Here is a 27,302-nt window from a genome sequence, read left to right as displayed (position 1 = left end):
GTTTACTAGAAGGACGGATGAATGGACAGACCCTCGCAAGGACGGACAGACAGATGCACGGACAGGCAGATGGACGGACGCACGAGCCGACAGACGACGCACGGACGGATGCACGGACAAACAGACGGACGCGCAGACGGACTGAAGCAGGGACGGACGGACGGGCGCACAAATGAATGCACGGATGGACGCATGGACGGATGCGCGGACGGACTGACGGACGCTTCGCCCCACTCATCATCATACACTCCGTGGATATGCTGCGATTTTTTTCTTGCGATCTGATCACGTGCATTTTTTAGGTAATTTTCGTGACGGAAATAAGGGGGGGGATAAACAACAAGAGGGAAGGCAGGGAGGTTAACCAGGCACATGCCAGGTTTGCTACCGTACGCTGCGGAATTAGGAAGGGGACATAAAGATGAGAGAGAGAGAGACGAAATAATACGTCACTGAAGACTTGGTGGGCCCCGGCATGGAACACTTTCGTGTAAAAAACATTGTTTTTGTGCCTGTGTCTAGGTCTACAGCGTGTCATCGTGTCTACTTATAAGGGGACGGCAACATGGTCAGAAAATTTTGCAGATCGTTAGTCGAGGCTCCTGAGAGCGTGTGCGCACAATGGTATCGCGCAGCACGTGGCATGGATTCAACATTAAGTTGCAAGGTGAGCTAGGAATGGCTCGCTCTTCTCTGGAAAAATTATGCCCGACTGCGTAATAACCTCGCGGACACGTGCACGCATTAGCAGACTTGAGCATCATAAGTTGCGTATAGTTAGCGCGGCCGCCACGTATATACGCCACGCTGCTCTGCGGTGCTAGTTACGCACAATATATCATTAAGCAAGCGCGCTTGTGATCTCGCTGAAAGTGGAACACACGTAAAAACATAAAAATAAAACGAGGAAGAGCTGAAAGTCATGACGCGCACTGACTTACAGATGTAACTACTTGCTCCTCGGCACCCCTCTCCCCTTTTGCAACTTTTAGTACACACGCTGGGATCAAAAGAGAGAGAGAAACCGTTTAAAACGTGCGAGAAATCACTGTAGCTGCGCTTGTGTACCTGCCGGATTCTAAAAACTATCGCGCGATTGGACTGTTTAGAATATCAATTCCGGTAAATCGCTCATACAATGTTGACTTGACAAAAACTGCAGGGCCTCTTTAACCTGCTTTCGTTGTTGATAGTTCTAGGAAATGTATGACGTAGCCTCTCCATTGTTGTTGTTCTTACATTCATTTATTTATGTGAATTACACTCCCATAGAGATCGACGGCAACACTAGGATGAATCGAGGTTGTTTCACACACACACACAAAACAAATAAAATAAAAAAAACGAAATAGGCGCCGTGCGCAGCTCAAGCTGTAGTAGTATAAAAATAGTTACAATCCGTTTGCGTTACATAACACAGCGTAATCGGGAACTTGCCATTGTGATGCCATAACGCAGTACTATTCCCTTCGTGTTAAGGCTTTGGATGACAGCAGATGGTTATTGCTTTTTGCTCCACTAACGAAATATGTCACCAGCTCTGAACGCAAATCGACATGCACTTATCGGCGAAGCCTGTCTCGTCCTCCTTAATGGAAAGGAAAGTGGTAATTAAGTATTCACGGTGCATCTCGGTTCCGCACCCGTCTTCGCCCGTTCAATTTGCCAGGGCAAATTGCTAAGATAAAATAATTAGCGTTCTCCCCCTCCCACACAAGAAACGCGACACTAATTATCCTAAGCAGAAATGCAAATGCGCACTACGCAAGTCGAGGCAAGTAAAGGAATAAACAAATGAAAAAAAAAGATGAGGAATGAAAAGAAGACGCAGGCCCGTACTGTTGTCTGACATTTACATGTGTTCACGATTGGACCCTGTCTCCCCATCTCTCACTCTCTCTCTCTCTCTCTTTTTTTTTGTCCGTCGAATAAGCTCGTTATTAAGGCGAGTACTATACAGAGGCCCTCAGGCCTAGTTTTTCTGTTTATTTTTTCGCAGCGTACATACCTGGCCGGCCCGTTGATAAACGACTCCAAATTTGTACTCGTGGACTAGAACTTGTTCGTCGAATGCCATCAGGAGTTCGGAAGCCTGCAGAACGGAAAAAAAAGCAAGGAAAAGCGGAGAAACGTCAGCGAACGCGGCGCACTAACACGCCCCCGTTCTTACGGTAAATACGTCAGCAACACTGTATACAAACACCCACACAAGCGACAGCACGCACACGCACCAACGCATGCAAACACACGCCGACACACATATACACACGCGACGTGTGCATATGTGTGTTGGCGTGTGTGGCCGTGGTGTTGCAAGAAGTCAGGACCATTCTTTCACTGAAGTTCACTTCGGGGCGCAAGCGAATACTGTTTGCCCTTCTGAACTTAGACTAAAACCCGCCCCTTCTTAGTTTTTTTTACATAGCCATATATTTGTTTTTGAGCTCAATAGCACTTGCAACAGATTTCCAATTGAAGTCTTTATTTTATTTTATTTTTGTTTGTACGACGAAGTTGATAGTGCAACCTGTCATGTGAGTCGCGAATTTTTATAATTGTTTTTCACACTTTTTCCTTCCTTGTGTGACTTCATATTACGCTGGCGCAATAGATTGTAATTATCCATACTTTATTTTTTCAATTACGTCAGGTTTTATTGAACTTGACAACAAATCGCGAAGTTCCACTTACCTTTGGAAAAAACACTGGTTGGAGCACCACGTTGTTGATGTTATCACGTAAGGACTGTTGAAAGGAAAAAAAGAGATAACGAAAAGTGTTACAAAATATGTCTCCGCGAAAGCGCGCTGGAGGGACGCACGTAGGCCTGGTCGAGGCTCGCGAATGATTACGACAATACTTACCTTTACAAGACGAGCTGCCGTCCAGAGATCGTTCTTTGGATCATTCGGTACCAGTTCGCTAACGATGCCTTCTTTTGTTCTGAATTCGCAAGAGAAAAAAAAAACGCGGTCAGCACCGGGCAGCATGATTGGGGGCTTGAGCGCCATCGCTTCATCGTTAAAAAAAAAAAGCCCCCCAAAAACTTCATAAAATGCAAATAACGAGTGTGTTAGTCTCTCCTGGCGTTTATAGTCTTTCTCGTCACGATTAGTGACGACAGCAGTCTGTTTACGTGACGTCACCAGGAAATGAGCTCTTGATCGGTCTATACAAGAAGGATATCACTTGTGAGATACCTTTCATTGCTATGCACTCGCGCCCCTGTTCTACACTCTTAATCAAGTACCGTTTAACATCCGGTACGTAAGCGGCACTGTCTCAATTCAGCGCGAAGTATACCTCACATAAAGCGGTACTTCGCCTGCCGTTATGCGTGACAATCCAGTCAAGACAGATTGTACCCGGGATAAACGGCCGCAAGCCTTCTCTCGCATGACAACGGTTCGTGATCAGCCAATTTCGCTTCGTTTTGTCCGTTTTCGGCGGCACAACATTGAGCTGTCGAAGTTCAGTATTCGATCGAGGGCTAAGGAGTAGCCAGCGCCTTGCTTGTGCACGAACATCTCCTTATAATAATAAAAGAGAAGTGCGAAATTCTGATAAGATCGACGGTTAGTGCTGACATTGCCATGTGTTTTGCGATGAAGTAAGTGACGAAGAGGTGATGGCGCCTGCAGCTAGGGTATCAAAGGTGAGAACGAAATGACTCTCTCGTCATTCAACTCAAAGTGGTTTAGAGACCCTTAAAGCTTCACTCACCTAAACATGCTAAAATAAATAACTGCAACCATTTTTAGCCTCACCTAAGTATGACCCTGTAGTGATCGTTCGCCTCTTCCATTGTTTCCAACTTGAGCGACAGAACGAAGGGATTCGAACCTTCATCTCGTCCGATATAGTTGAGGTGCTCCTAGGAGGGATGAGAAACGGGAAGAGTAAGAAAACAATAGTGTTGTACTCTGGCATTACAATTAGTTAACGTACACACTCATAAATATACAAGTAAAAGGCAAATGAATAAATGAATGAATGAGCCAGTGAGCCTTTCATGGGTTCTAACAGGCGCCACCATGATAACAGCCGTAAAAGAATCAAGAACTGGTGAGGTCCCGAGCGCTACGTTAATAAAATTACAAAACATCTTGGTGCTTCATAGGCAAAAAAAACGTTCAATCAGTGTCGGTAATTGGATAACATAACAGTAAATCTGAAGCTAATGTTCCAGTGTTTCAACCGCCCATAAAACTACGATCAATTTACGAGACGTGTCTATCGGATACTTGCCCGGGATGAATTTTAACGACCAGTTCCTTTTGTTTTTTTTTATATTTCTAACGTGCATCGAATGCACTGCACGAAAAGATAATCACCGGTAATGGCGACAACTACACAGGGCAAGGCATGATGTGGCCGGGTTGCACGACCTTCCCAACTAAGGAGTTTCCTTCCCCCTCACACGTAAGACCACCAACTAACGTCACGTACTCTTACGATAAAGTTCATCTCTCTCTCTGTGGTCCTCATGAATATCACAACGCCGGGCTTTGCCTCAGACAAACTACAGTGAGAGCAGAGTGACGCAAGCAATGCCAAATACCACTGAGTATCAGCCTCCGGGAACGTTAAGTTAGGCCCAACGACAAAATTAGGCTTAGAGACCTAAGCCCGTTCACGACCTCCCCGTCGTTTAAGAGACAACGCGACGAGTACGAGTACTATACTAACGGTGGCACCATTCTCCTCACTTAGGCCAAGTTGTCTCTTTCTCTCCTTCGCCTTGATCTTCTCGAGAAGCATGCGCGATGCTATACACCACACCCTCACTCACACCTTCCGGGTGTCAAGGCGGCCACCGCGTGCATATGCAAATGTATACGGGGCACGTTAGCGTTCACCATTTATCAGCCAGCCTACCTCCCCTGCGACGCAGTCCCGAGCTCGCAACAGTAATCCCTAAATGACAGTAATCTTCAAAGATTGCGGCTCCTTGCCGCCCCTTCTCCGCATGCCGACCGGTTCTACGTCCGTGCACCGCTACTTAAAGGGCGATGGCACGACGGCGGAGTGGTCACGTTCAACTTTTCTTTTTTTCAATTTACTTAGTATTTTTCTCTAACTCCGTTTCATTACACGCTTGGGTTACATAGGTGGGCACGTAATTGTGCTTCCTCGCTTTGCGACGAAAAGAAAGATTTTCCGGACGAGGGACAGACAGGGGGGGGTTCACGTATAGTCCAAAAAAGCGACTCGCCCTTAACGAGCACCACGAACAAAAAAAAATAATAAAAGAAAGAGAAGTCGTTAGTATGCCCGTTCTTTTTCTTCCTTCCTTCCGGTGATTACGGTTACTTGAGCTATATATCATCTTGCAACAGTCGTTCAAAAAAATAAAATAAAAAAATAAAGCCTGTTTTGCTCTCTGATGCTGCTGCTTCATGATATACGGAGATCTCCATTATATAATATTATTATCCTCACCATCGTCATACTACTGCTACTACTACTACTACTACTACTACCAATAATAATAATAATAATAATAATAATAATAATAATAATAATAATAATAATAATAATAATAATAGTAACAATAATAATAATATCGAGAAAAGTGGTCAACGATGCAATAAGCCATGCAAGGCTTTAAACAGCGAAACAGCGCCATTCCGGCGACTATTCAGCTTGCTTCTATAGGTTGTTTCTAGGCCTTAGCTTGGTGCTGCGGATTGTTTGTTGCCTCTACGCCGTCGCTATGGGCTATACATAGGAGATGCAAGCTTATTTCTACATTGGTTCTCAGCGCACCGAAGTTCGAGTCGAACGTTCACGACATGCATAGATCGACGGGCGCGTCGTAGCTGGCGTAGTAGGCCTTCGAGCGCTTCGCCGTCTTCTCGCTGCAGCCGCCACAGCCTTTCCCGTTCCCTATAGGCGCGTACTCGGGGGTCTTCGGCTGGCCGCCATCGCTTTGCAGCCATTTGTTGGGGCAGCTGTTGTCTTGATTTGTAGGAGAGAGAGAGAGAGAGAAACGAGAAAAAAGGAAGGCAAGGAGGCTAACCAGAAGCTAGTATCCGGTATGCTACCCTACACTGGAGTTGGGGAATAGGGGGTTGAATGAGAAAGGGAGAGTTACAAAATAAATAAGAGAAAAACACCGACACACACGCACACACAAAATCAATCCACTCAGGGGCGTTCCGACAGGCCAGTAGTTCGCAAGAAGCCCAGTAGCACTTGCACGGCTTTCTTCTGCGACGATGAGTCATGACGATGGTACAGTATACTTTATTCTGACAGCGGCCGGTCATCTAGCCTGTTTAGTGTATTAGAAAGGTGTTTTTCCAGGTTGTGTTTCGGGCAGTCACACAGGATATGTCGAATTGTAGGAGACCAGCGACGAGTAGTGGCATGCAATTTAGGTGGCACATACCCGTTCATGGTGATGATGACAGTTTTATTTACTGGCCGCACAGGCACATAACTGTTCTTTTCTTTTTAAGCGCGACAGCGTTAAAGAGCTCGTTTCGCAGAAACTCCGGCATAGGCGTCATTGGTTGCAAGCGAAAAATCATCTTACGCGAGACCTAAAAAAATCGAGAACGATTCAAATAAAAAAAACTGAGTCAGAGCGGGAATCGAACCCGGGTCGTTTGGGTCTGAGCGGAGAGCGAAACCAGGTCGTTTGCGCGGCAAGCGATTGTTTTACCACAAGGCCCGCGCGTCTGCTTGCGAATACAGTGAAAACAACTTCCTCTGCTTGGAAATGCAGTGAAGGTAACACAAGATTTACGAACACACGCGCCCCGTAGACATGCTTCATGAAATATTGCAGTAATAATGCGCGGTACAAACGCCCATTACCATCAGGCGTCAGAACCTGTGATTATCATGATGGCTTCGTGGTTGCAAGCCGGTAACCCACTGCAGAGGTCGTGCACAAACACGCCTTAGGATCGGGCTTTAACGACGTTTCTCCAATACCCCAATTAAAAAAAACAAGCGCTAGAAAATCCTAATTTATCACTGTTTTAAATTCATTGCCTCACAAAGCCCGGCGAACGAGGTTAAAAGCCATAAAACACCTGAGCAGTTCTGGATCAAAACGGCAAAAGAGAGGTGAGGAAGATACGTCAAAACACATCTATAGCTTCTAATTGATGAATAATCTAATGAGGTGCAAGCGTTTAACGAAACACAACTTTAGCGCAAAGAAAGACTGGTGATTGATCTGCAAGAACTTTCGGAGCAACATAACACCGAGTTTTCTCCAGATTCAATGCATGAAGTCAAATGACCGAGATCCTCAAGCCGGCTTAAGGGCCCGCAGAGGTGATTTCAAGCCTTTCTGCTGCAGAAACTGAAAGAATGATTTTTTTTTCAACACTGTCTCATTTTGCCATACGCAGCATCTCGTTTTAGCCTGCAGGTTGGGGCAAAATGAAACACCTGTAGCATTTTTAATTTATTTAAAATTATGTTTTGAACGGTGGAAACACGGCAATATTTATTTAACAGATACCTTGTAACCGAATGAAAGTTTCTGTATTGGTGTTAATTTGTAAGTAGTTAAATAAAAATTAATATTCAGGATTTTAACATTTTTGTCGCATTTTATCTCCCCCTCCCCCCAAACCCTACAGAACGACCTCTACATATCGGGCTGATGTACATCGGCATGCCTCTGTAAAACACATAGCTTGAGCACACCGCCATTTCAGAAGTTATTTTAGCTATTGTCTGAAGGTTATTGCTGGCAGCGTTAAGTTTCTAAGGCATTGGTTGTGTACGTTGTAACTGACGTGCACAATCGTCACAGTAAATCAGAATTTTGCACTTAGGGAAAATAAGAGAGAGTAAAGGAAAAGCGAGACGGAAAAGGCGATATTTGACTGACGTCGGTCATGTCTTTTTAGTCGCGATAGTGGGCTGGCATTTGTCAAAAATGAGGTACATGACCGCGGGCATATCATGGCGAAGAGGGGCCCCTAGATGCGACAGCTGTGGGCATTTTTTTAGTTATGATATGACTTCCGTCATATAAATCTGCTTATACGGAGCAAAAGATCGGCAGCGTCAAGCTTTTTCTAGTGAAAAAGTAGATTGGGAGAAAAAGACCGAATGCGTGTTGTAAAGTAGCTTTGAAATCTTGACTTTTAATATTTAGTTCAGTCCGGAAAATACTCAGTATGTTCTAATGCTTTCGGTGACACTGTTTGATGTTGTCAAGAACCTCGTGGAAAAATATCTCCCGCTCCCCACGGGCCCTGTGACCCCTCACCCTGATTACTCTGGCAGCAACAACACTAACTTAGACGCCGAGTTCTCTATTGAAGATGTACGCCGAGCTCTCCATGAGCTCAATGGCCGCTCAGCCCCTGGCCCCGATGGCATCACCAACAAGCTCCTACGCAACCTGGACGATTCTTCCGTCACTTACCTCACTGACACTATCAACGAGATATGGAAAAAGGGTGAGATACCCGATGCTTGGAAACTAGCTCACACGGTTCTGATACCCAAACCGGGAAAGGCGCCGAGCCTAGATAACCTACGCCCCATATCTCTCACGTCGTGCGTGGGCAAAGTGGCTGAGCACGTCGTCCTCAACAGGGTTGGTCGGTACCTCGAAGATAACGACTACATCCCGCACCACATGATTGGCTTCCGACCAGGGTTATCCACTCAAGACGCCATGTTACTCCTAAAACATCAAATTCTAGATGGCGGAAACACTCGGGACACTCGTGCAATACTCGGTCTCGATTTAGAAAAGGCCTTCGATACCATAACGCACTCGTCAATCTTGAAAGCGATCGCAGCCCTCGGCCTAGGTCATCGATTTTACTACTTTATCCGCTCTTTTCTCACTCGGCGCAGAGCCGTCCTCCGCGTAGGAGACCTAGTGTCAGAAGAAGTGGAGCTCGGACAGCGGGGCACTCCTCAGGGATCCGTCCTCTCACCCACGCTCTTCAACCTCGTGATGATCGGGCTTTCCGAACGACTTTCAAAAATAGACGGGCTAAATCACACTATCTATGCGGATGATGTAACCATATGGTGCTCCACAGGGTCGGATGGCTTCATTGAGTCCGCCCTGCAAGAGGCTATCGACACCACCGAGTCTTACCTCGACCACACCGGTCTCAGGTGCTCACCTGCGAAGTCGGAGCTGTTGATATATTTGCCCAAACGCCGGGGTGCCAAGCCCAAAGGGTGGAAACCTCCGGCGGAACGCAATATCACCCTCCACACCAGAGATGGTCGTACTATACCCAGGGTAGACACCATCAAGGTCCTCGGCATGATCATCGAGTCCCGCGGAACCAACACCCAAACAGTACACAAGCTCAGGACTAAGACCGAGAATGCCATACGACTCGTACGTAGAGTAGCCAACAGGCACCATGGCCTCAAAGAAGACAACCTGCTGCGTCTCGTACACGCGTTTGTTTTGTGCCATTTTACGTACGTTGCCGCTATACACAAGTGGCTACGTGCTGAGCGCGATCAACTCAATGCGCTTATTCGCAAGGTGGTCAAACGAGCCCTTGGCCTCCCTATCACCACTCCAACGTACAAACTCCTCGAGCTTGGCGTACATAACACGCTAGAAGAGATCGCCGAAGCTCAGGAACGTGTGCAATTGACCCGACTCACTACAACCAAGGCGGGCCGCCATATTCTGCGCGAGCTCGGCTTCTTCTCCTCGAGGGCCAGGGACCCCCCAGAGTTGAATCTAATTCCCCGTGAAATCCGCGACCTTATTACGATCGCTCCCATACCACGAAATGTACACCCCGAATACAACAGAGGCAGGCGCCTTGCGCGGGCGACCGCCATTCTCAAGCGCATAGACATGGAAGCGGACAACGTCTCGTTCGTGGACGCCGCTGCCTATCGCAACAACCAAGCCTTCGCCGCGGTCGCGGTATCATCCGCGCAGCAGACTCTTACCTCAGCCACAATCCTCACCCGAAACCCCGAAGTAGCGGAGCAAGTAGCTATAGCTATAGCTATGCTCGACAGCAAACGGGAATTCATCTACAGCGACTCCAGGCCGGCCATCAAAGCCTTCGAACGCGGAGTCATCTCCGACCAGGCGTTACGTATCCTGCGCAATGCGGACCCGAGTGCCCTGAAGCACCACACTGTCATCTGGTTCCCCGCCCATCTCGGCCAGGTGCCGGGTGCCCTATCCAACCTCAACGAGATCGCCCATGATGCAGCGCGCGCACTTACCGACCGCACTGCCACAGGGCAACCTCATCTTGCTGGGTTGGATACCAATCGGGATGCACCAATTACGTACAATGAAATTACAAAGCACTTTTACTTGGAACGCCGCATTTTTCCACCCCCACATCCGAAACTTAACCGACCGCAGGCATTAACCCTACGCCTATTACAGACACACACGTACCCAAACCTTGCCACGCTTCACGTTTATTATCCCGATGCATACCCCAGCGACACATGCCCATCATGTGGACACACAGCGACACTCGAACATATGCTCTGGGAGTGTAGAACAACTCCTCCCGACTCTACCTCAAGCAAGTGGGAGAGGTCCCTCAGGAGCTCACTTCTCGCCGACCAGCGATGGGCCGTCCAGCAGGCCCACGAAGCGGCCGCCAGGTACTCCCTGTCGGTCCCTACGTGGGAGACGCCCGCTACGCGCTAAGCGCGTCCTGCAGGACCGAAATAAAGTTTTTCCATTCCATTCCATTCTAATGCTTTGTTAATTTGATTGATATGTGGGGTTAAACGCCCCAAAACCACCATATGATTATGAGAGACGCTGAAGTGCAGGGCTCCGGAAATTTCGACCACCTGGGGTTCTTTAACGTGCACCCAAATCTGAGCACACGGGCCTACAACATTTCCGCTTCCACCGGAAATGCAGCCGCAGCAGCCGGGATTCGATCCCGTGACCTGGAGGTCAGCAGCCCAGTACCTTATAGCCACCAGACCACCGCGGCGGGGCGTTCTAATACTTTGTAGGTCGGTGAATGAAAACTTCCAAATACAAGCTTTTTTTAAGCGCTGCGACGCTGGGATGGGCTTGCATTTTTCGTTCACAAAATTCATTCTGTAGAGCACTATTTGCTGGCACTGTATTTTCGTGGACTGGGGGATAACGATACTTGCGTTACAATTTTCCTGCCGTTCTCAGAAAAGGAAAAGGGGGAGGGAAGCGCTGCTGGCGGTCCTCGGACGAAAGCAAATAATTTCCAAAAAAACGTCTAATGAAAATTCCGACCCGTCTGTGTGCCGCAAACGCTGGACGAAATTCGCGGAGAGAATTTTCTTGCACAGCCCCAGCTCTAAAAAAAAAATCCTTCAAGAAGATAGTATAACAAACTCTTTTTTTCATCTTAATTAGCGAGCAGCGTGACTTTTAGGCCCCTCCTATTTTTTGTTAACAATTACTTTCACTTGCATCAATACTCTTCCTTCTTCATAATCCGGCGCCGGCTTTCGCAACCGAACGTGTGTTTGAAGAAGTAAAACACTGAACGCGTGCTAACGTCGACTTAAGACGTACATCTTGTGAGAAGATATAGCCTTTCATTAGTTTACTGTTGAAAAAGTTTCCGTTTGGCAGTATTCTTCGATTGATCTTATTTTCCCCCGGTGATTAAAGAAGTGACGAGTCTTAAATAACTAAATTCTTTGTTTTTCACTAACTAGCGACGGTAAATTAGACAAAAAAATTCGTCCTGGTTACGAGATCGTTAACGTCAGAACGCAAAGTACGCGAAAACGTTGCAGGTATAGCAAACAAAAAGAAGAGTGCCTAATACGGTTCTAGAGATAATGAGCCGAGCTTCGTCGGCACTTTCGTCGGCAAGAAAAAAAATAATTTAATAGAGCGGGCGCAACGAAAAAGGAAGGAATCAGAACAAAAAGCAAAGAAAATGAACCATTTTTCTCAACCTACATGACGACTAAACTAAAAGTGAAGTTGAGAAGTTTATACACGAATAAAAAACAAGAAACTAATCAAAGCCTTTGAAAGTGCAGCGCTATAGATATGATGCTTTGCCTATTTAAGAAAGCTCAGAAGTTCATGACGTAAACCAATCAACTTCGGCGCAACTGCGTCCTCGGAGCTTCTACACTCCTCACCTTTTTTGATGATTGACGTATGTCATAAAAGGAAAAAAAAACAAAAACAAAAGTACTGCAGAATGTCAGTGCAAATTACATGCCACGCAGCACTGAAAGGACACGTTCACTCACACCGAACAAATTACCAAGAATAACTTCACCATACAGCGCGCATGCGTCTATCGTTCGCATGACGAGCCACGTTGAAACAAAAAAAAGAGTCGTCCGTTCATTTGTAGTAATTATGCAATTTTCCTATCTCGCCGTTTCATCAGAATCGGACGCCAGCGCAGCGTGTAAATTAGATTTAAAAAAAAAAAAACGGAAACACACTTTCAATGAGCAGCTACAGGACTCGCCAACATTATTAGACCTCTACGGATGCCGATACCGAGCGACGCTGCCCTTAATTTCCTATTCTCATCCCGTAGCGGCCGGCAAGCCAAATGTACGTATTCGAATCGATAGAGGGGGAACGCAACAGTTGGAGCGGCAGCACGCCCGGGTAGCCGAGAGCTGAATGCTGGGAAAACATTGCAGCAGAGCTCGCTCGTATATCCTTTTCAGAACGCGGATTCAACCTGCACGCTTTTGTGTGCGTGTGTATGTATGCGTTGCGGAAAGCGCCACGTCGCGAGATGCGCGTATATGTCAGTCGCGGTTTTCTCTGGTTTCCCGAGCACGTATGCGCAAATGCAACGTTCTGAAAGGAGCTGTGCACAAAACTGTATGCATGGAAAGTAAAACGCACGCACGAACACGTGCACGTGTGCTTTCGCCGCACAAACACATAGAAAATAAACACCCAAGCTCACGGCTGAGCAGTTGCAGTGTGCGCAATAAAAGGACTCACTCGCTCACGCCCAAGAATAAATTAACCATCGGGCCCTGTCGGCGCACTCCGGAGAGATTCGTTAGGCGAGCCCCTTGCGTCACTACCTACGCATACCCTGACCAGCCGCCTCCGACGAAGCGAATACGCGAGTAAAGGCGGAGCAGGCTTGCCGGGAGACCCGACGCACGACCTAATCTCGTTGGAAGTGCCGGACAGCGCATTTCGCCCATCTTTTTTCTTCATTTAGGTGGCGAGCTCGAATGTGTCGAAAACTCGGCTGACTCCTGAGGAGAAAGTTCGATTAGCTGTCACAATCAACTATTGACAGAAGGGTGTGCGGGTGACGCAGTGTATTTAGCGCACTCTTTCTGAGGGGAAGATGACTGTACGCGTAAGCCAGCCGAAAATTAAGGCAAGCACTGTCATCGTAGCATAAATGAGTTTGGCATGTAATGGCGCTCTTAGCAACGCAGACCCGTTAGCTAACATTTCAGCATGGCGCAAGATGCGTTAACTTTGTGATCGTGCTACAGCCGTAATACGAACACAAAAAAGGAATAAAGAAAGAGAATGGGGTGCATGTGACGGCCACTGGAAACATCTCATGACGATACGTTCAACGAGAATGCGAGCTGAATTCGCACGTTTTGGAAGTGATTTTTCGAAGCCAACTACATGACTTTCCAAACCTTCATTTTAGCCTCTTAATGTTGACTATCATGGTGCGTTACACTAAGATTTTTATTCGTGAAAAAAAAATGAGATATGATCTTAAGCACACTGTTTCAAAGGTATTAAGTACGAGGTGTTATCTTTAGCGTGTTCTTTTACGCCAATGCAGTGGGCTGCCGCAACATGCACTGCACCTTAACGGCATGAATCAATGCCACGTTGGCACTGTCAATAGGCTCACTTAGAGCTCACTAATCACAACACAAAATTTCTGCACCTAAGTATATTGTGGAGTAGACGCACTTGACTGTGTCTCAATTACAATATTTTGCTATGTTAACAACCTTTGGCTCTTCCGACCTCTTTCAATCAAAAGTCACACTCCAAACCTAACTGCGACGCACTTCATTCCCATTTGTGCAATTTACGCCCAACCAAAGGTTCGAAGATAAAAACAGAGTTCGCTTTGTACGACGCCTAACTTCTTACCTCCGCTATTCTTTTTCCGCCAATACGATCAAGTATACCTGCGCGAAGTTTGACTTGTCTACCAGTTTGTAAAAACAGCGTCCTTGGTAAAGCTACCACCACCCATGAAGTGCTAACTGGAAGCAAGGTTTCCTCGAATTCTGCAAGCCTCGGGAGTCAGCGAGATGCCGCCTGTGGCAGCACTGCTCCGCTCTCAGATAGGACGAGAACGAAAAGTGAACATTCTTGAACTTGAAAGAAAAGGTAATGGCATTGTGTATATGCGTATGCATGACAGGCTGCAATGTATTCTGCATAACAAGACCGATCGCGGACAGAAAGAACCTTTGATGAGGATGAATAGAAGGTGAAAAAATAAGGCGTATAAAAATTTACAGGCACTTTGTCTTTTTTTTTTTGCTGGTGTAGTACGTATGGATAGCTATAATAGTTCCAAATCAACGCTGGCATCTCTCACCCTCGCTCTACCCGCGACATGCACGTATGCAGACAAACACGCGCCACCCACACACCTGCAACTGTGCACCCCAATTTAGAGCTCCCGAAGTTCCTTACACAATGTTGTACAAAGTTACAGTTTAAAAGCGCCAAAGCGTTCACTAGCGGATCTCCTATAGCCCGACTTCAAAGCACGCTTCAAATGCAATTAGCATTCGTTTCAATACTATAGATGCCGACGCTACATTGAAGCCGGTGTTCGGATATGCATGAAGACTTCGTGCGCCCCAATTATGGGGCTCGATAATAAGAGCGTCGTCGACCCGAGCGTGTATGTTTTCTTAGTGGACGCGTCCGGCCTTTCGATCGAACAGCTTCCTTCTGTGACTGACTTCTGGAAGCACAGAATGCACAATGTTTCAGTCATTACTGTCCACAAAGAATATGAAGTCGCTGTAGCCTCTTCGATAGCAGACCTTTCCATCAGCCGGCTCTTCTCTTTCGGCGCGTGCGCACTACAGCAAAGCCGCCAAAGCATCCCAAGGACTGGGCGTCCCTATTTTCCCCCTGTGTAAGGAGCGTAAGGGTCGTTTTCAAGTGAGCTTGACATAAGGGTAGGTACGCCGAAAACTGGGCGGAGATATTCGTTTGACACAGAATACAGTAAGTTACTTAGTATACCGCTGGTGTCCCGTCTCGTCGACAGGGCGAAGCACACAGCGAAGGCCAGAAGGTTCCCGGAATGAGCAGACCTCCCGCTTAGGATAGAAGAGGGACTAGCAGCGCGACACCATTACTTTAAGTGAACGTTTATTTTCCCCTCCATAACATAACTGCATTTGTCTATAGGATTCATAAACACAGCAGATCCGCAGACTTATCGCTGCGGTCTGGCCGATATGTGCTGTTACGTCATTTCCTTTCTAATCGAATGCAGAGCTCGGACGCTGACCCCAGTCCTCCTTATCAAAGCGCTTTCTCTGTGTTGTGAAACTTTCCCAGTGAGCACGCACTATATACCATTGACAACTGGCCAAACGTCGATGCCAAATTTTCAGCGTTGCTTTTCAAGGCAGTGTGGTCCCAATGCCGCGATGTTCACAGCAGCTCACCCCTCCTGTCCCCACGTGGGTGCCGCCCGCAATCGGCCCTATCTTTCGGAGGGTATAGTCTCCTCAGGTCAATTTGTAAATAACGTTCACAGACCACCCTAACCGAAACGACCGAACTGACCCGACCGTACCCGACCCGAGCCGAAAGACCCACCAGCCAATCGCAGATGCACGTGGCAGTCTTCCACAGTGGTGACGTAGTTACGAACTGCAGTTGGCGACGAGTCGTGACCCGCCGCTATATCGACCACACATGGCGCCTTTATGCAAATGACCACTCAATAAGCCCGTAAGTCACGGGTCTAGTAGAGCCCTTGCTAGCAAGTGCCATTTCGTCCACGCATTCATTAGTCAAGAACATAATTAAGGTTCTAGAAAGAGCCCTTCTGCCCCACTTCATGTATGCCAAATTTCAATTAGTGAGCATTCATATAGCCCCTTGCTTCCAGTCGGGTATTGTCCATAACGTGACAGGCGGAAGTGCCAAGAAGAGCAGCACATGCAGATATGCCTAAGCCATGTAAGGTTGTACTGGATTGGTCAATAGTAGTTTTAATTTATTTAAGCGAGCTTAGTTGTCACCTAATTAGCCAATAATTATGAATATTTAATTAGTATATTGTAATTAAATTCAAAACAATGAGGCTAATTAGCAGTTATTCAGTCAGAACAATATAGTAAATAACTGAAACGATGATCAGTTTTAAGTAGTCAACTTCATCTAGCAGTTATCTTCTGGAATAATTTTTGCTTAGGTAGCCGTATACAGTTAGCGAATAATTAGTTAATGTTGATGCATATAATGCGTATACGCCCGGTGTGACCACTCTCCAGGAGATAAGTTTTGCCCAATCCATCTCATAACACCCCATTAAAAACGCGCTGTTTAAGCTTATCCCTGTTCTATCGAGTCTAAATTGATTTATTCGATTATTAGAGCTGCATGTCATCAAAATGTTCTCTCATTTATTTTTAATTAAACCTGGCATGCAGAACGAGAGTTCGAGAGTGGAAGGAATTTAACGCTTGTGCGCCTATATTTGAACTTTGATTCTTTCTGCGCGGCGTGTCTCAATGACACTTTGTTGAGTGAACAAATTGAATGTCACTGCTTCGCCCGAAACGCCAAGGAGTGAATGCGATAGCAACATATTGAAACATTGCACGACCATCGCCGTCCTTCGCTCATCTTTCGTATAGTAGCCCCGCCGTGGTGGTCTAGTGGCTAAGGTACTCGGCTGCTGACCCACAGGTCGCGGGTTCGAATCCCGGCTGCGGCGGCTGCATTTCCCATGGAGGCGGAAATGTTGTAGGCCCGGTTGCTCAGATTTGGGTGCACGTTAAAGAACCCCAGGTGGTCGAAATTTCCGGAGCCCTCCACTACGGCGTCTCTCATAATCATATGGTGGTTTTGGGACGTTCAACCCCACATATCTTTCGTATAGAACGAGGTAACCAACGCAGACCAACGAGTCTCGCACGAGCGTTCTGATGCTTAGACAATAAAAATAAACAATAGGATTCAAGTCCCTATTGTGCAACAGGCTGTGGTCGCAGGTGGACGTTGTCAGGGTACTTGGAAACAATTGAAGGAATGAATACAGACCACAGGAAAATCGAACATAACGTATCGTTCCTTACACCTCAGAAGAAAGAAACTTTTTTTTTTTCAGAGAATGAAACATGTGTTCGGGCGACGAACAGGCTTCACGCCGAAAATGTGGAGCAAGGACAAAGCCCGTGTTTCAACTGGGCTGACGCACTGTGACGCTGCATCGCGCACTTTAAAGTGGGGGAGGGGGGAGTCGAGCAGGTTGATACTGCTACGTCCATACATCTTCAACGCGGGTCACGTCCCTGCGGACGCACTCAGTTTGAAGTATCGGAAGTAAACTCGGCTGGAAACCTTGAGAACAGACTCTTCCCTTATTGTTGCGCCTCACTGTCGAATAGTGGCTTTCATAACGATGAAAAAAAAGAGGGCCGGTGTCTATGGGTGTTTTTTTCGGGACAGCTTTGCCTGTGATTGTGATCCGACCTTCACGATCGAGAAGTGGCACGCAAGACATTATACATTGGAAGACTTCGCGATATAAAACATTGAACCGGATTCCGCTCACGTAGTTGTCTTTCCCGCGGAACACATTGACTCTGTCGTAGAAAGAGCCTTTCTATTGTGTATCAACCCACCTACAACAACCTAAAACAGTGCCGTTCGCAGCTACGTTTCCAATCGCTATACGTGCACATTGCATTGAACTTGCTGGCTTTCGTTCATCTGTTCCTCGCATTACGTGACCTGTCGAGCTCCACTTAATGTCGACCACGTTATCGGCTTGGACGCCTGACGGTAGTGTGTCGAAATTCAGAAATTCGCTGACATAATAGAATCAGCTTGCGCACTACAGGCTAAAATAGAAATCCCCGACTGACGCATTAGTGGCGCAGCGGGCGTAAAAGATGATGAAGTTAATAATATGATGACGACGATTGTGTATAGAATAGCCCAACACCAAGTCGAGGGCGCAAGCTCGTCGGTTTTGCACATGTATTGTCCACCACGTGAGGAGACGAATATCTTCTAAAATTACTCTAGCGCGAATAAGTAAAATGAGAACGTTGAATTAAATAAGAAAATATAAGAAGGCTCGAGGAAGGCAACAGACAAGATTACGTTGTGTTAAATTTCCGTGTCTTGCACCGCCACGGTGGTATAGTAGATAAGGTACTCGGCTGCTGAACCGCAGGTCGCGGGATCGAATCCCGGCTGTGGCGGCTGCATTTCCGATGGAGGCGGAAATGTTGTAGGCCTATGTACTCAGATTTGGGTGCACGCAAAAGAACCCCAGGTGGTCGAAATTTCCGGAGCCCTCCACTAAGGCGTTTCTCATAATCATATGGTGGTTTTGGGAAGTTAAACCCCACAGATAAATCAAATCAGATTTTCGCGTCTTTTTATATACGGTTCTAATGCTCAACCTACTTGTAATTACTCTTTACTGGCAATCTGCGAAAAAAATAACGATTACGCGCCCTGAAGATGCTATTTCGGCTGACACTGTCTCCAGAAAGACCCCAACGTACACGTAGAAGTCTCTAGTTTTCTTCTACGTCCGCGCTTGAAGTTGTAACGAGAAATATTTATTGAGTTAACGCCAGTCAGGTTAACACTTCACACAACGCACACGAATGAAGGACAGCAGGGAAGCTCGGACTCAGCCCCACAACAACAACGTCGTCGTTCTTATCCCTTTGGTGCCATTTCGGCGCCCGTGCCAGAGGTGACAATATGCACAGCGGTAAGTTATCGTGTAAAGACAAGTACTATGAAACGAAACAACGCGAAATAACTTTCACAAGGCTAGTTCTATGTCTCAAATTCTTCCCAGCTTGTCTCCACCCTTTTGCGATGCTTCTTTTTGTAATCCGAGTATACGAACTCCCCCATCTTCCCATCCTCTCAAAGACAAGCAGTCCGATTACCGAGAGTTCAAGCTTGACCGATGTGCACTGGGCAAACGTCTAATTGCTATTCCGGAAACCCAGTGCATTCTGCCTTTCTGAGCAGCCTCTATAATCGAATGAATGACCTCTGTAATCGTGTTTTCTTCAAGGACACTGGGCGAAAACAAGCAAACGCGTTTGTAATTATATATTATTGCACGAAAAAGGAGTGCCAGGATGTTGGTGATAATGATAACATCCGGGGTTTAACGTCAGAAAACCTCGAGATGATCACGAGGGACGCCGTAGTGGAGGGCTCCGGAAATTTCGACAATCTGGTGTTCTTTACCGTGCAGTGACATCGCAAAGTACACGGACTTCTACCATGTCGCCTCTATCTAAATGCAACCGCCACGGCCGGGATCGAACCCGCGACCTCCGAGTCAGCCATCGATCACCGTAAACGGCTACACCACCGAGGCGGACCACAAGATGTCGGTGCTATCGTTCGGTATAACCCGGTGTTCTGTGGACAGTATAGCGGAATACCACGTCACGCTATAAGCCATCATCATCATCACCAACACCACCACCACCATCATCGCAACTACGTCCACTGCAGGACAAAAGCATCTCCCATGTTCCGCCAGTTAACCCGGTCATGTGCTTGCTGCTGCCAATTTATACCCGCAAACTTCTTAATTTCATCTGCCCACCTAACCTTCTGTCTCCCCCTAACCCGCCTGCCTTCTCTGCGAATCCAGTTAGTTACCTTTAATGACCAGCGGTTATCCTGTCTACGCGCTACATGCCTGGCCCATGTCCTTTTCCTCTTCTTGATTTCAACTATGATATCCTTAACCCCCGTTTTGTCCCATAATCCACTCTGCTCTCTTCTTGTCTCTTAAGGTTACAGCTACCATTTTTCTTTCCATTGCTCGCTGCGTCGTCCTCAATTTAAGCTGAATCCTGTTTGTAAGTCTCCATGTTTGTGCTCCGTATCTAAGTACCGGGAAGATACAGCTGTTACATATCTTCCTCTTGAGGGATAGTGGCAATCTACCTGTCATAAGCTATATATACCACTGCAAAGGCTGCGCTGCAGAGCTTGGAAGAGGAAGCCTACCTTGCCGAGGAAATGCCTGCGGTAGGTGGTGGCTATCTCCCGGTTGTTGATCTTGGCCGGCGTGAAGTGTCCCGGCACGAAGACGCTGTCGAAGACGTCCGAGGGGGAGGCGCAGTCCACGCCGTCCACCCAGTAACCGCCGGCCACCGGGAGCACCACCATCGGGTAGCCGCCTTGTTTACGGAGAATCTGGACCAGTTGAGGAAGGAAGAAAGAAAGAAACAAAAACGAATCCGCCTGTGGTAACTTGTTAGTTAAAGTGACTCAGTCCATCTTGCGAATAACTTGAAGCATGCCGAAAAACAGAAAAGAAAAGAGGAAAAGGTTCAGGAACAAACACAACATACTGTCTTCACTATACAATTCCCCCCCCCTTTTTTTTTCGTTGTAAGCAATAATGCAGTTATCATCCATATGAGAATATATGTTCTCTTGGCCAATCCCCCAGAGTGGGTACGAGCCATGGATTAGAGGATACAAACAAACAAACAAACAATCAAACAAACAAACACAGCAGTACGAGCGCTGAACTGCGCTAGTCCGAGCGCTTCTCCTGTGTTTTTTGTTGTTCAGCTTTGTCCTCACTTTTTTTGTTGCTCTCCTTCAAGTTATTAGTAAACCAGGTTGTTTTCAACAGGTTGCAACAAGCGCTGTACGTGGCAACGACGGTTGAAGCTCGTGTTGACAAACGGTGTTGAGAAGGTCCCCTTCAAAAGGAAGTCATTAGGTCGAACTCATTATTAACGATATCCTTGTAACTCGTGCGATAGCAACTTCAGACAAGGCTACGTGTGAGCATTGTAATGGTGATGGTACACTTATACGCCTTGTATTCACGCCTATCACCAAGATTGAGAGTGACGATCACGGGGGACTTCAGTTGCTTGCCTCGACGGAAGGTCAGTTTTGATAGGAACTATCGTCAAGTGACATTTACCTCACCGCAGCTGAGGCCGACGAAGGTTCTTACTAGCTACTCAGATGTGAAAGCTTGTTTACTATGAAAACTTTTTTTTCCTATATGATCACGCGTGAGCGCTAAGTCTGTAGTTAATCTCATGTCTCCACCATCACTCGCTGTAAAATAGAAAAAAATCAGCCTCGATTATGCATGGTACGACACCCAATCTATATCGTGGTTTTGGCAAGTAAAACCCGGAAATTGTTATTACCTCTGATCTAGCTTTCTTGTGTCTGTGCACCTTGGACTACTGCGCGCACGTTTGTGTTAATTATCGTCTTCACGGTAGCATGACGTGGCGACCTTGACTGTTTGAACATTTTGTGAGCGAACGCAGCGCGGTTGTCGCTGCTCACACAACGAGATAAATTCAATTTAGCCTTCCGGGCTTTGTAAAGGAACTACATTTCTGAGTTTGCACGGATACACAAAAGAAGCACCGTGATTTCCTAAGAGTTGCGATCGCATGGCGCTTGTACGTATATAATATTGTCGTACAGGCGCTACCGGTACTCTTTTTCTCTCTCTATCAAAACAGCATTCATATTTTGTCTGGTCGTTGGGTCTCGTCAAGCTACTTATGTAGCTTTTAACCCAACGCAACCATCCAGTATGTATAAACTGGTAAATAAAATTGAATTGAAAAATTGAATTGAATATTTCACGTAGCAGTGCCTAGGTGAATCACTACAGCTGCTCAAGCTAATCCATTATTCTTTGAGCTCCACACACGTTAACTGGGGCATGGTAAGTTTTAATGATCACAAATGGTAGCGAACGTCGGAATATACCATTTCCAAACATCGCGCTGAAATTAAAGCACTTGATATTTCTTTCCAAAATATTCAGGTACTCTAACGCACGCGAATGTCAGCGTGACGTCACATATTTGAGCTCCTATTCTTATATTTAGGTCGAATTACCTCTCCGTAAACATTCCTAGTATACCTTCGGGTCAGCACAGCAGACAGATAAACAAGGAACTTGATCAGACAGATAAACAAGGAACTTGATTAAGATCCTGATGAGCCATGCAGGGCTGTCCTAAAGGGGACCTCTGGATTGACGTCCGCTAATTTCACGTTGGAGTCGAGAGGCCATGCCTCTCCGTTCAGTACAATTTTGTCGATGAAGAGTTTCGGAGAGCGTGGCAAACACCGTGAAAGGCTTTCCGACGTCACGGCATGTTCTTGTGAGAACTTTAAAGGTGCCTTCGCCAATTGTATTTTCTACTTGTACATCTTTTCTTTCTTTATTTGTTTTCGCTTACCATGCGCGCTGTTTCGGTACGGGCTGTGTCTTTACTTTTTTGTAAGTGCTATTTACGCATGCAGGAGAAAGCATTTTTATGCATAAATAGTGCTAAATACTGCTGCATTATGGTTGCCATGTCTGGAAGGGTAGTGCTCTCAGCGTCGCCACTAAGCAGCTCTGCACTTTTGCATCGAAAAGATCAGATCCTGCTTATCAAAACAATAGATCTCATATAGCGAAATTCCGCAGGCTGCCATTTCAATTGTTTACATGGTTTACATCTAAGGGCCAGTATTTCCTGCGTAAATATATATATATATATATATATATATATATATATATATATATATATATATATGTATATATCCGTAGAAAGAGCGTTGCCTTCCTGCGACGTGTAGCAGATTAAGTGCGAACAGTGCAGCGGGAACAAGCGCATTTCGAGAGAACGAAATACCGCTGAGAATATAGACTCCTGCGCGAACTGTTATTTTTTACTCCAGCTGAACACGTCTTCGGAAAATGGAACGTGGACACCGGCGCTATTCTACACAAACAAGTGCTGGCCTTTCCAGAGTATCATCGAGGAGTACGAACCCGCCATAGGCTGCCGAATAAAGCGTACCTGCGAAGTGGCCTTCTAAAATGTTTCCGAATAATAAAAAAAACAATGACCTCCTTAAGCAAGAAAAGATGAAGTTGCACTGGGATGTAGTTTCAAGTTCGTGGGGCGAGGTGCTCACACGGTCGTGACTCGTAGTCAAACCTCCACTCACTGTTTTCTGTATTTATTTCCGCAAAAAAAAAAAAGAAAAGTGCTTCACGATTCAGAGTACTCGGTACTCTGCTATGGGAGAGCAGAAAGCCGTCCCTTGTTTGTGTGTTTAGAAGTAATGGGTAACAATTTAGAGTACTAGTTACTCTACTATGGGAGAGCTTAAAGCCGTGCCGTGGCTACGCTGAGAGGAGGATATCGGTTGTTCTGTTTAGAAAAAAATTTATTGCCACAAACGTCAATAACATCCAACAGAACATTTCCTTCTTAGACATACTCTAACAACAACACTCTTGACGAATGTTACGGTCGCGGAAATCAAAGCACAGTCTGGGCAAAACCTTACTTATTCAAACAAAGCCGCATCAACTTATTTGGTGAATTTCGCGATTGTCTGGCTTGTAGTATTTGAAGGCATGATTGATCGTTGTCACAGAACTGTTCTTATGATCTTGATAATGCTTAGCGAAGGCCTTTTGGTTTCATGTTTTTCCCGCAAGTGTGAAAAGGCGCTTTGCAATTGATTATTTGGACGAAATCACTGCAGTCAATTAGGAAGAAGATCACGTTCAGTCGTTGCGAATAGGTTCGTCTCTCAATAAGCCAAGGAGGAACTAGCACTCTCTCCTCGCGCATCGAACCAAACAACGCCGCATCCTCACGAAACCCAGAACTAGGGTACCATGCAGGATCGGCCGAGTTTCGCGAAACGGGATCTTCCCGAGCTCTGGCGACACCCTCTTATGAATGAGCCAACAGCACGAAAAATGGCAGCCTATCCACAGGGCAAATGATGGGGAGTGGGGCGAAGCATCCGTCCGTCCATTCGTTATTGCTTCCGTCCGTCCATGCGTCCGTCTGTGTGACCATCCGTGCGTCCATCCACCCGGCCGTGCGTGCGTCTGTTCGTGCGTCCACACGTCCATCCACGCGTCCGTCCCTGCGTTCGTCCATGCACCCGCCCCTGCGGCCATCCGTCCGTGCGTCCGTCCATGCATCTGTCTGTGTGTCCGTTCGTCCATCTAGTCAACACTCCAAGTACCACCATCTCGCATCTTTTCATCATATATTCCGCATATAGACGTACTGCCATCCAGCGGACATTCCAAGAACTAAACGAGAGGTGGCACACGCAGACTTTCTTACGGCTTGCGCTTCGTGTCTACTTCCCTCTTTTAACCACCTCGAGTTCATGGTATATACTAGTTCACTGTATTCATGGCACTGCGGCCCAACGCTTGCTAAACATTTCTAAAACCAAGGAGGTTACGCCCAGCTAGTAAACGTAGCAACCCTTTCTTGTCAGATATGTACATAGTGCTCAATGTACACAGTGCTCAATGTACAGGGGGAATGAGAGACAGGAAAATTCGGCTTTTAGTTAGCGCACACGCTGCGAATTTTTTGTTGTTCAACAACGCACAGGAGAAATCTTCCACCGGCTCCACCTTACAAATCAAAACCTAAGACTGGTTACGCACTACGACGAGGGACTAACGGGTGCCACTTTAAGGAGCTTCGCCCCTAAAAAGTGCAGTTCTTTTGTATTCCGTTTAGCTTCGAATGTAGATCGCACTGCCAAGACTATTGGAATTCCATCGCGATGTCATGTCACAGGTGCGCGCCTTTGTAAAGTTAAATTCTATAACACTTACACGGTGGATGTTTTCGTCAAACGTCCACTTACGTTGGCAGCCCGTGCAGAACTGTTTATTTAGTATTTCATTAAAAAAAACCATATTTGGGAAGCGTAAGTTGCGGCAGTTCTATAGATAGTACGTTTATATCATTGGTGACACAGTTTGATGACAAACAGTTGCCCTAAATATGAGCTGAAACATGCTTCCCATGAGTCAACGTGCCCCAAACATGTACTTATATTCACACATACACACACACACACAAAAAAACATTAAGTCGAGTGCATCGGTCTCACGTGTCAAATGCACGAGATAGTTATGAAAGACGCCGTATGCATTCCCGGCAAGACCGACATACGTGGCCGAGCCCTAATAGTTACGCTCTTGACGCCATGTTCAGACATGCGAAGGTCACACAAGGATAGTCGTCTATAGTCTTCCGAATCTTTAAGAAAACGAAATTTGCGTAAGCATGTCAGCTATAAAAAGAACTCGATTACAGATTACGTGACGTAAGATCCTCGTAAGGGCCCGAATTTCCGACGAAGTCTTATGCCAATAACTTTTGCAAGAAAATATCTCAGCCAATCTCGCTGCGGTACATATCATTAGCGATGCCGGCCGTCATTGAGAATATTATTCTTTAAAGGGAGCCTGCAACACTTTCTGAGCACGGTCAGAAAACACTGCCGATCGGTAGCAGAGGCTCCCGAGAACACGCGAGCCAATTATTATAGCACTGCACGCGACCTAGAATTCCCCATAAATGATCAAAGTCTGCTGAAAATCGCTTTCTCTGCAATTGACGAATGACGGAAGACGCTCGAAAATCACTCGTGAAAGGCCTTCTATCAATCATTGGCTGATTGAAAACATGGCACGCTCGGTCATTACAGGGATTGCCGCAGGAGGCCGCGACTTGTCCACGAGTGCGCGCGCGTTCACACTAAAAAAGCCGCGTATTAAATGAAAACAAGTTAAAAGTGCTCAAGGTCACGAGGAGCACGTGACGTATTTTTTTTCCCCCGCGCCATTCTTTTCTGTTCAGCTTCTAGTGCTTTCGTCGGGACGAGAGAAGAAAGAATGCGGTTGCAGCGTGCGAAAAATCTCTGTAACTCCGCTCGTACTACAGATTCTTAAAATTTTGGCGGCATCCGATTCTTGAAACAATGCGCTCTTTCAGCGAATCCATTCCTTGGTTACTTGAAAAAGTGTTTTAAAGACACTTTAACGTGCATCTAAAGATGGCTGTATAGGTGCATGGCAGCATTTTCGGGCCTTTAGCATTTTCACCTCCACCGAAACAGAGGCCACTGCGGCCGGAATTCGATCCCGCGAAATTTTAGCGGTGGTATAACGTAACGCCTGACCACACCGTACACGTGACGTACCTTCTTAACCGGAAGTTCCACTGCTGCGCTTTTGCTCTCTTTTTTTTGGGGGGGGGAAGGGGGGTATGCAAACGTGCTATAAAAAACACTGTACTTTCTATTTCTTGGCTTTAAAAAAGACAGTGAAACGAAAGCACTGCTTACCTCCTCTAACTTTTCTTGGTCTTGAGTCTGCCTCTGTAAAATCATAAAGAAAATTACGAACACCATGTGGTTACAAGGAGTAACTGTTACACAATGCGTCACTTTCTGTTCAACTCGACAAGACAGATGTTAGTACATGGCTTCTATGCATGTATATATGTGTATCAAATCATTATAATGTTCGGCTTAGAATGACGCCGTCGTTAATTTTGTTTTCCCGTTTAATGCAACACCACATCAGTACAACAACGCTCCACTTTACCTTTGTGACGAAGAAGTAATGGAGTAAGGAAAAGGAGAACGAGCAACACAAAGAAAATGGTGTAAGGTAGGACAGTGCGGAAGGCATACTGTCATCAATTCCAAGTGCGGCAGGGAACGCACAGGTTTTAAGACGAAAGCCTCAGATACCTCACGGGAAACTGGACCGTCTACATCCAGCACAGTGATGTCCCGTGCAGGGAATTTTCCCTTTTTCGGGGAATTTTCGCCTGTCATTTTGAGCCGAAGGAAAAAAGGGAATCTTCGTGATACTGCAGGGAATTTCGAGAATGGTTGAATTTTCCTATGACGACCTATAATCAACGGTCACACTGCACCTTTATTTTGTGTTATCGGCTCTGGCGCATACACCGCAAGTATAGCCCGTGAGATTTGTTTGATATTTACTAGGAGGGATTTTTAGTTCACTATTGGTGTTAGACTTTAAGCCCACATTGGGCAGTTAGTATATCAATTAATGTAATGATGATTTTGTTGTGCGGCAGTGGAGGGGCTACTCAAGATTTCAAAAGCCGGCAGTATGTCAGACACGTGTAATTATAGTATGTGTGTTTGTGGATGGAGGCAGGAATTAGTACTGTTGTGCTCGGAAATATGCAGAAAATTTCACCAAAGTTTGCAGGAAAAAATCTCTGAAATAGATAATTTCCATGTCCCTAAAAGG

The 27,302-nt window shown here is 46.3% G+C and overlaps 1 protein-coding gene across 4 annotated transcripts in view; it reads right to left on the bottom strand.

Annotated features, from left to right (window-relative positions):
* Positions 1-27,302, bottom strand: part of LOC142803752 (rap1 GTPase-activating protein 1-like) — a 304,934-nt gene that overhangs the window by 38,993 nt on the left and 238,639 nt on the right. For all 4 annotated transcript variants that reach the window (XM_075889633.1, XM_075889631.1, XM_075889630.1 and 1 more), the window contains exons 7-12: positions 26,357-26,389; positions 20,192-20,380; positions 3,768-3,874; positions 2,865-2,943; positions 2,692-2,745; positions 2,009-2,092 (exon numbers count right to left, since the gene is read on the bottom strand). In XM_075889633.1, the coding sequence (XP_075745748.1) occupies positions 2,009-2,092; positions 2,692-2,745; positions 2,865-2,943; positions 3,768-3,874; positions 20,192-20,380; positions 26,357-26,389 (546 nt within the window). The remainder of the gene's footprint in view (positions 1-2,008; positions 2,093-2,691; positions 2,746-2,864; positions 2,944-3,767; positions 3,875-20,191; positions 20,381-26,356; positions 26,390-27,302) is intronic.

The sequence above is a fragment of the Rhipicephalus microplus genome, chromosome 3 (assembly GCF_043290135.1).
Source record: "Rhipicephalus microplus isolate Deutch F79 chromosome 3, USDA_Rmic, whole genome shotgun sequence".
In the NCBI taxonomy this organism is placed as follows: Eukaryota; Metazoa; Arthropoda; class Arachnida; order Ixodida; family Ixodidae; genus Rhipicephalus; species Rhipicephalus microplus.
This window is presented reverse-complemented; position numbering and strand designations above follow the sequence as displayed.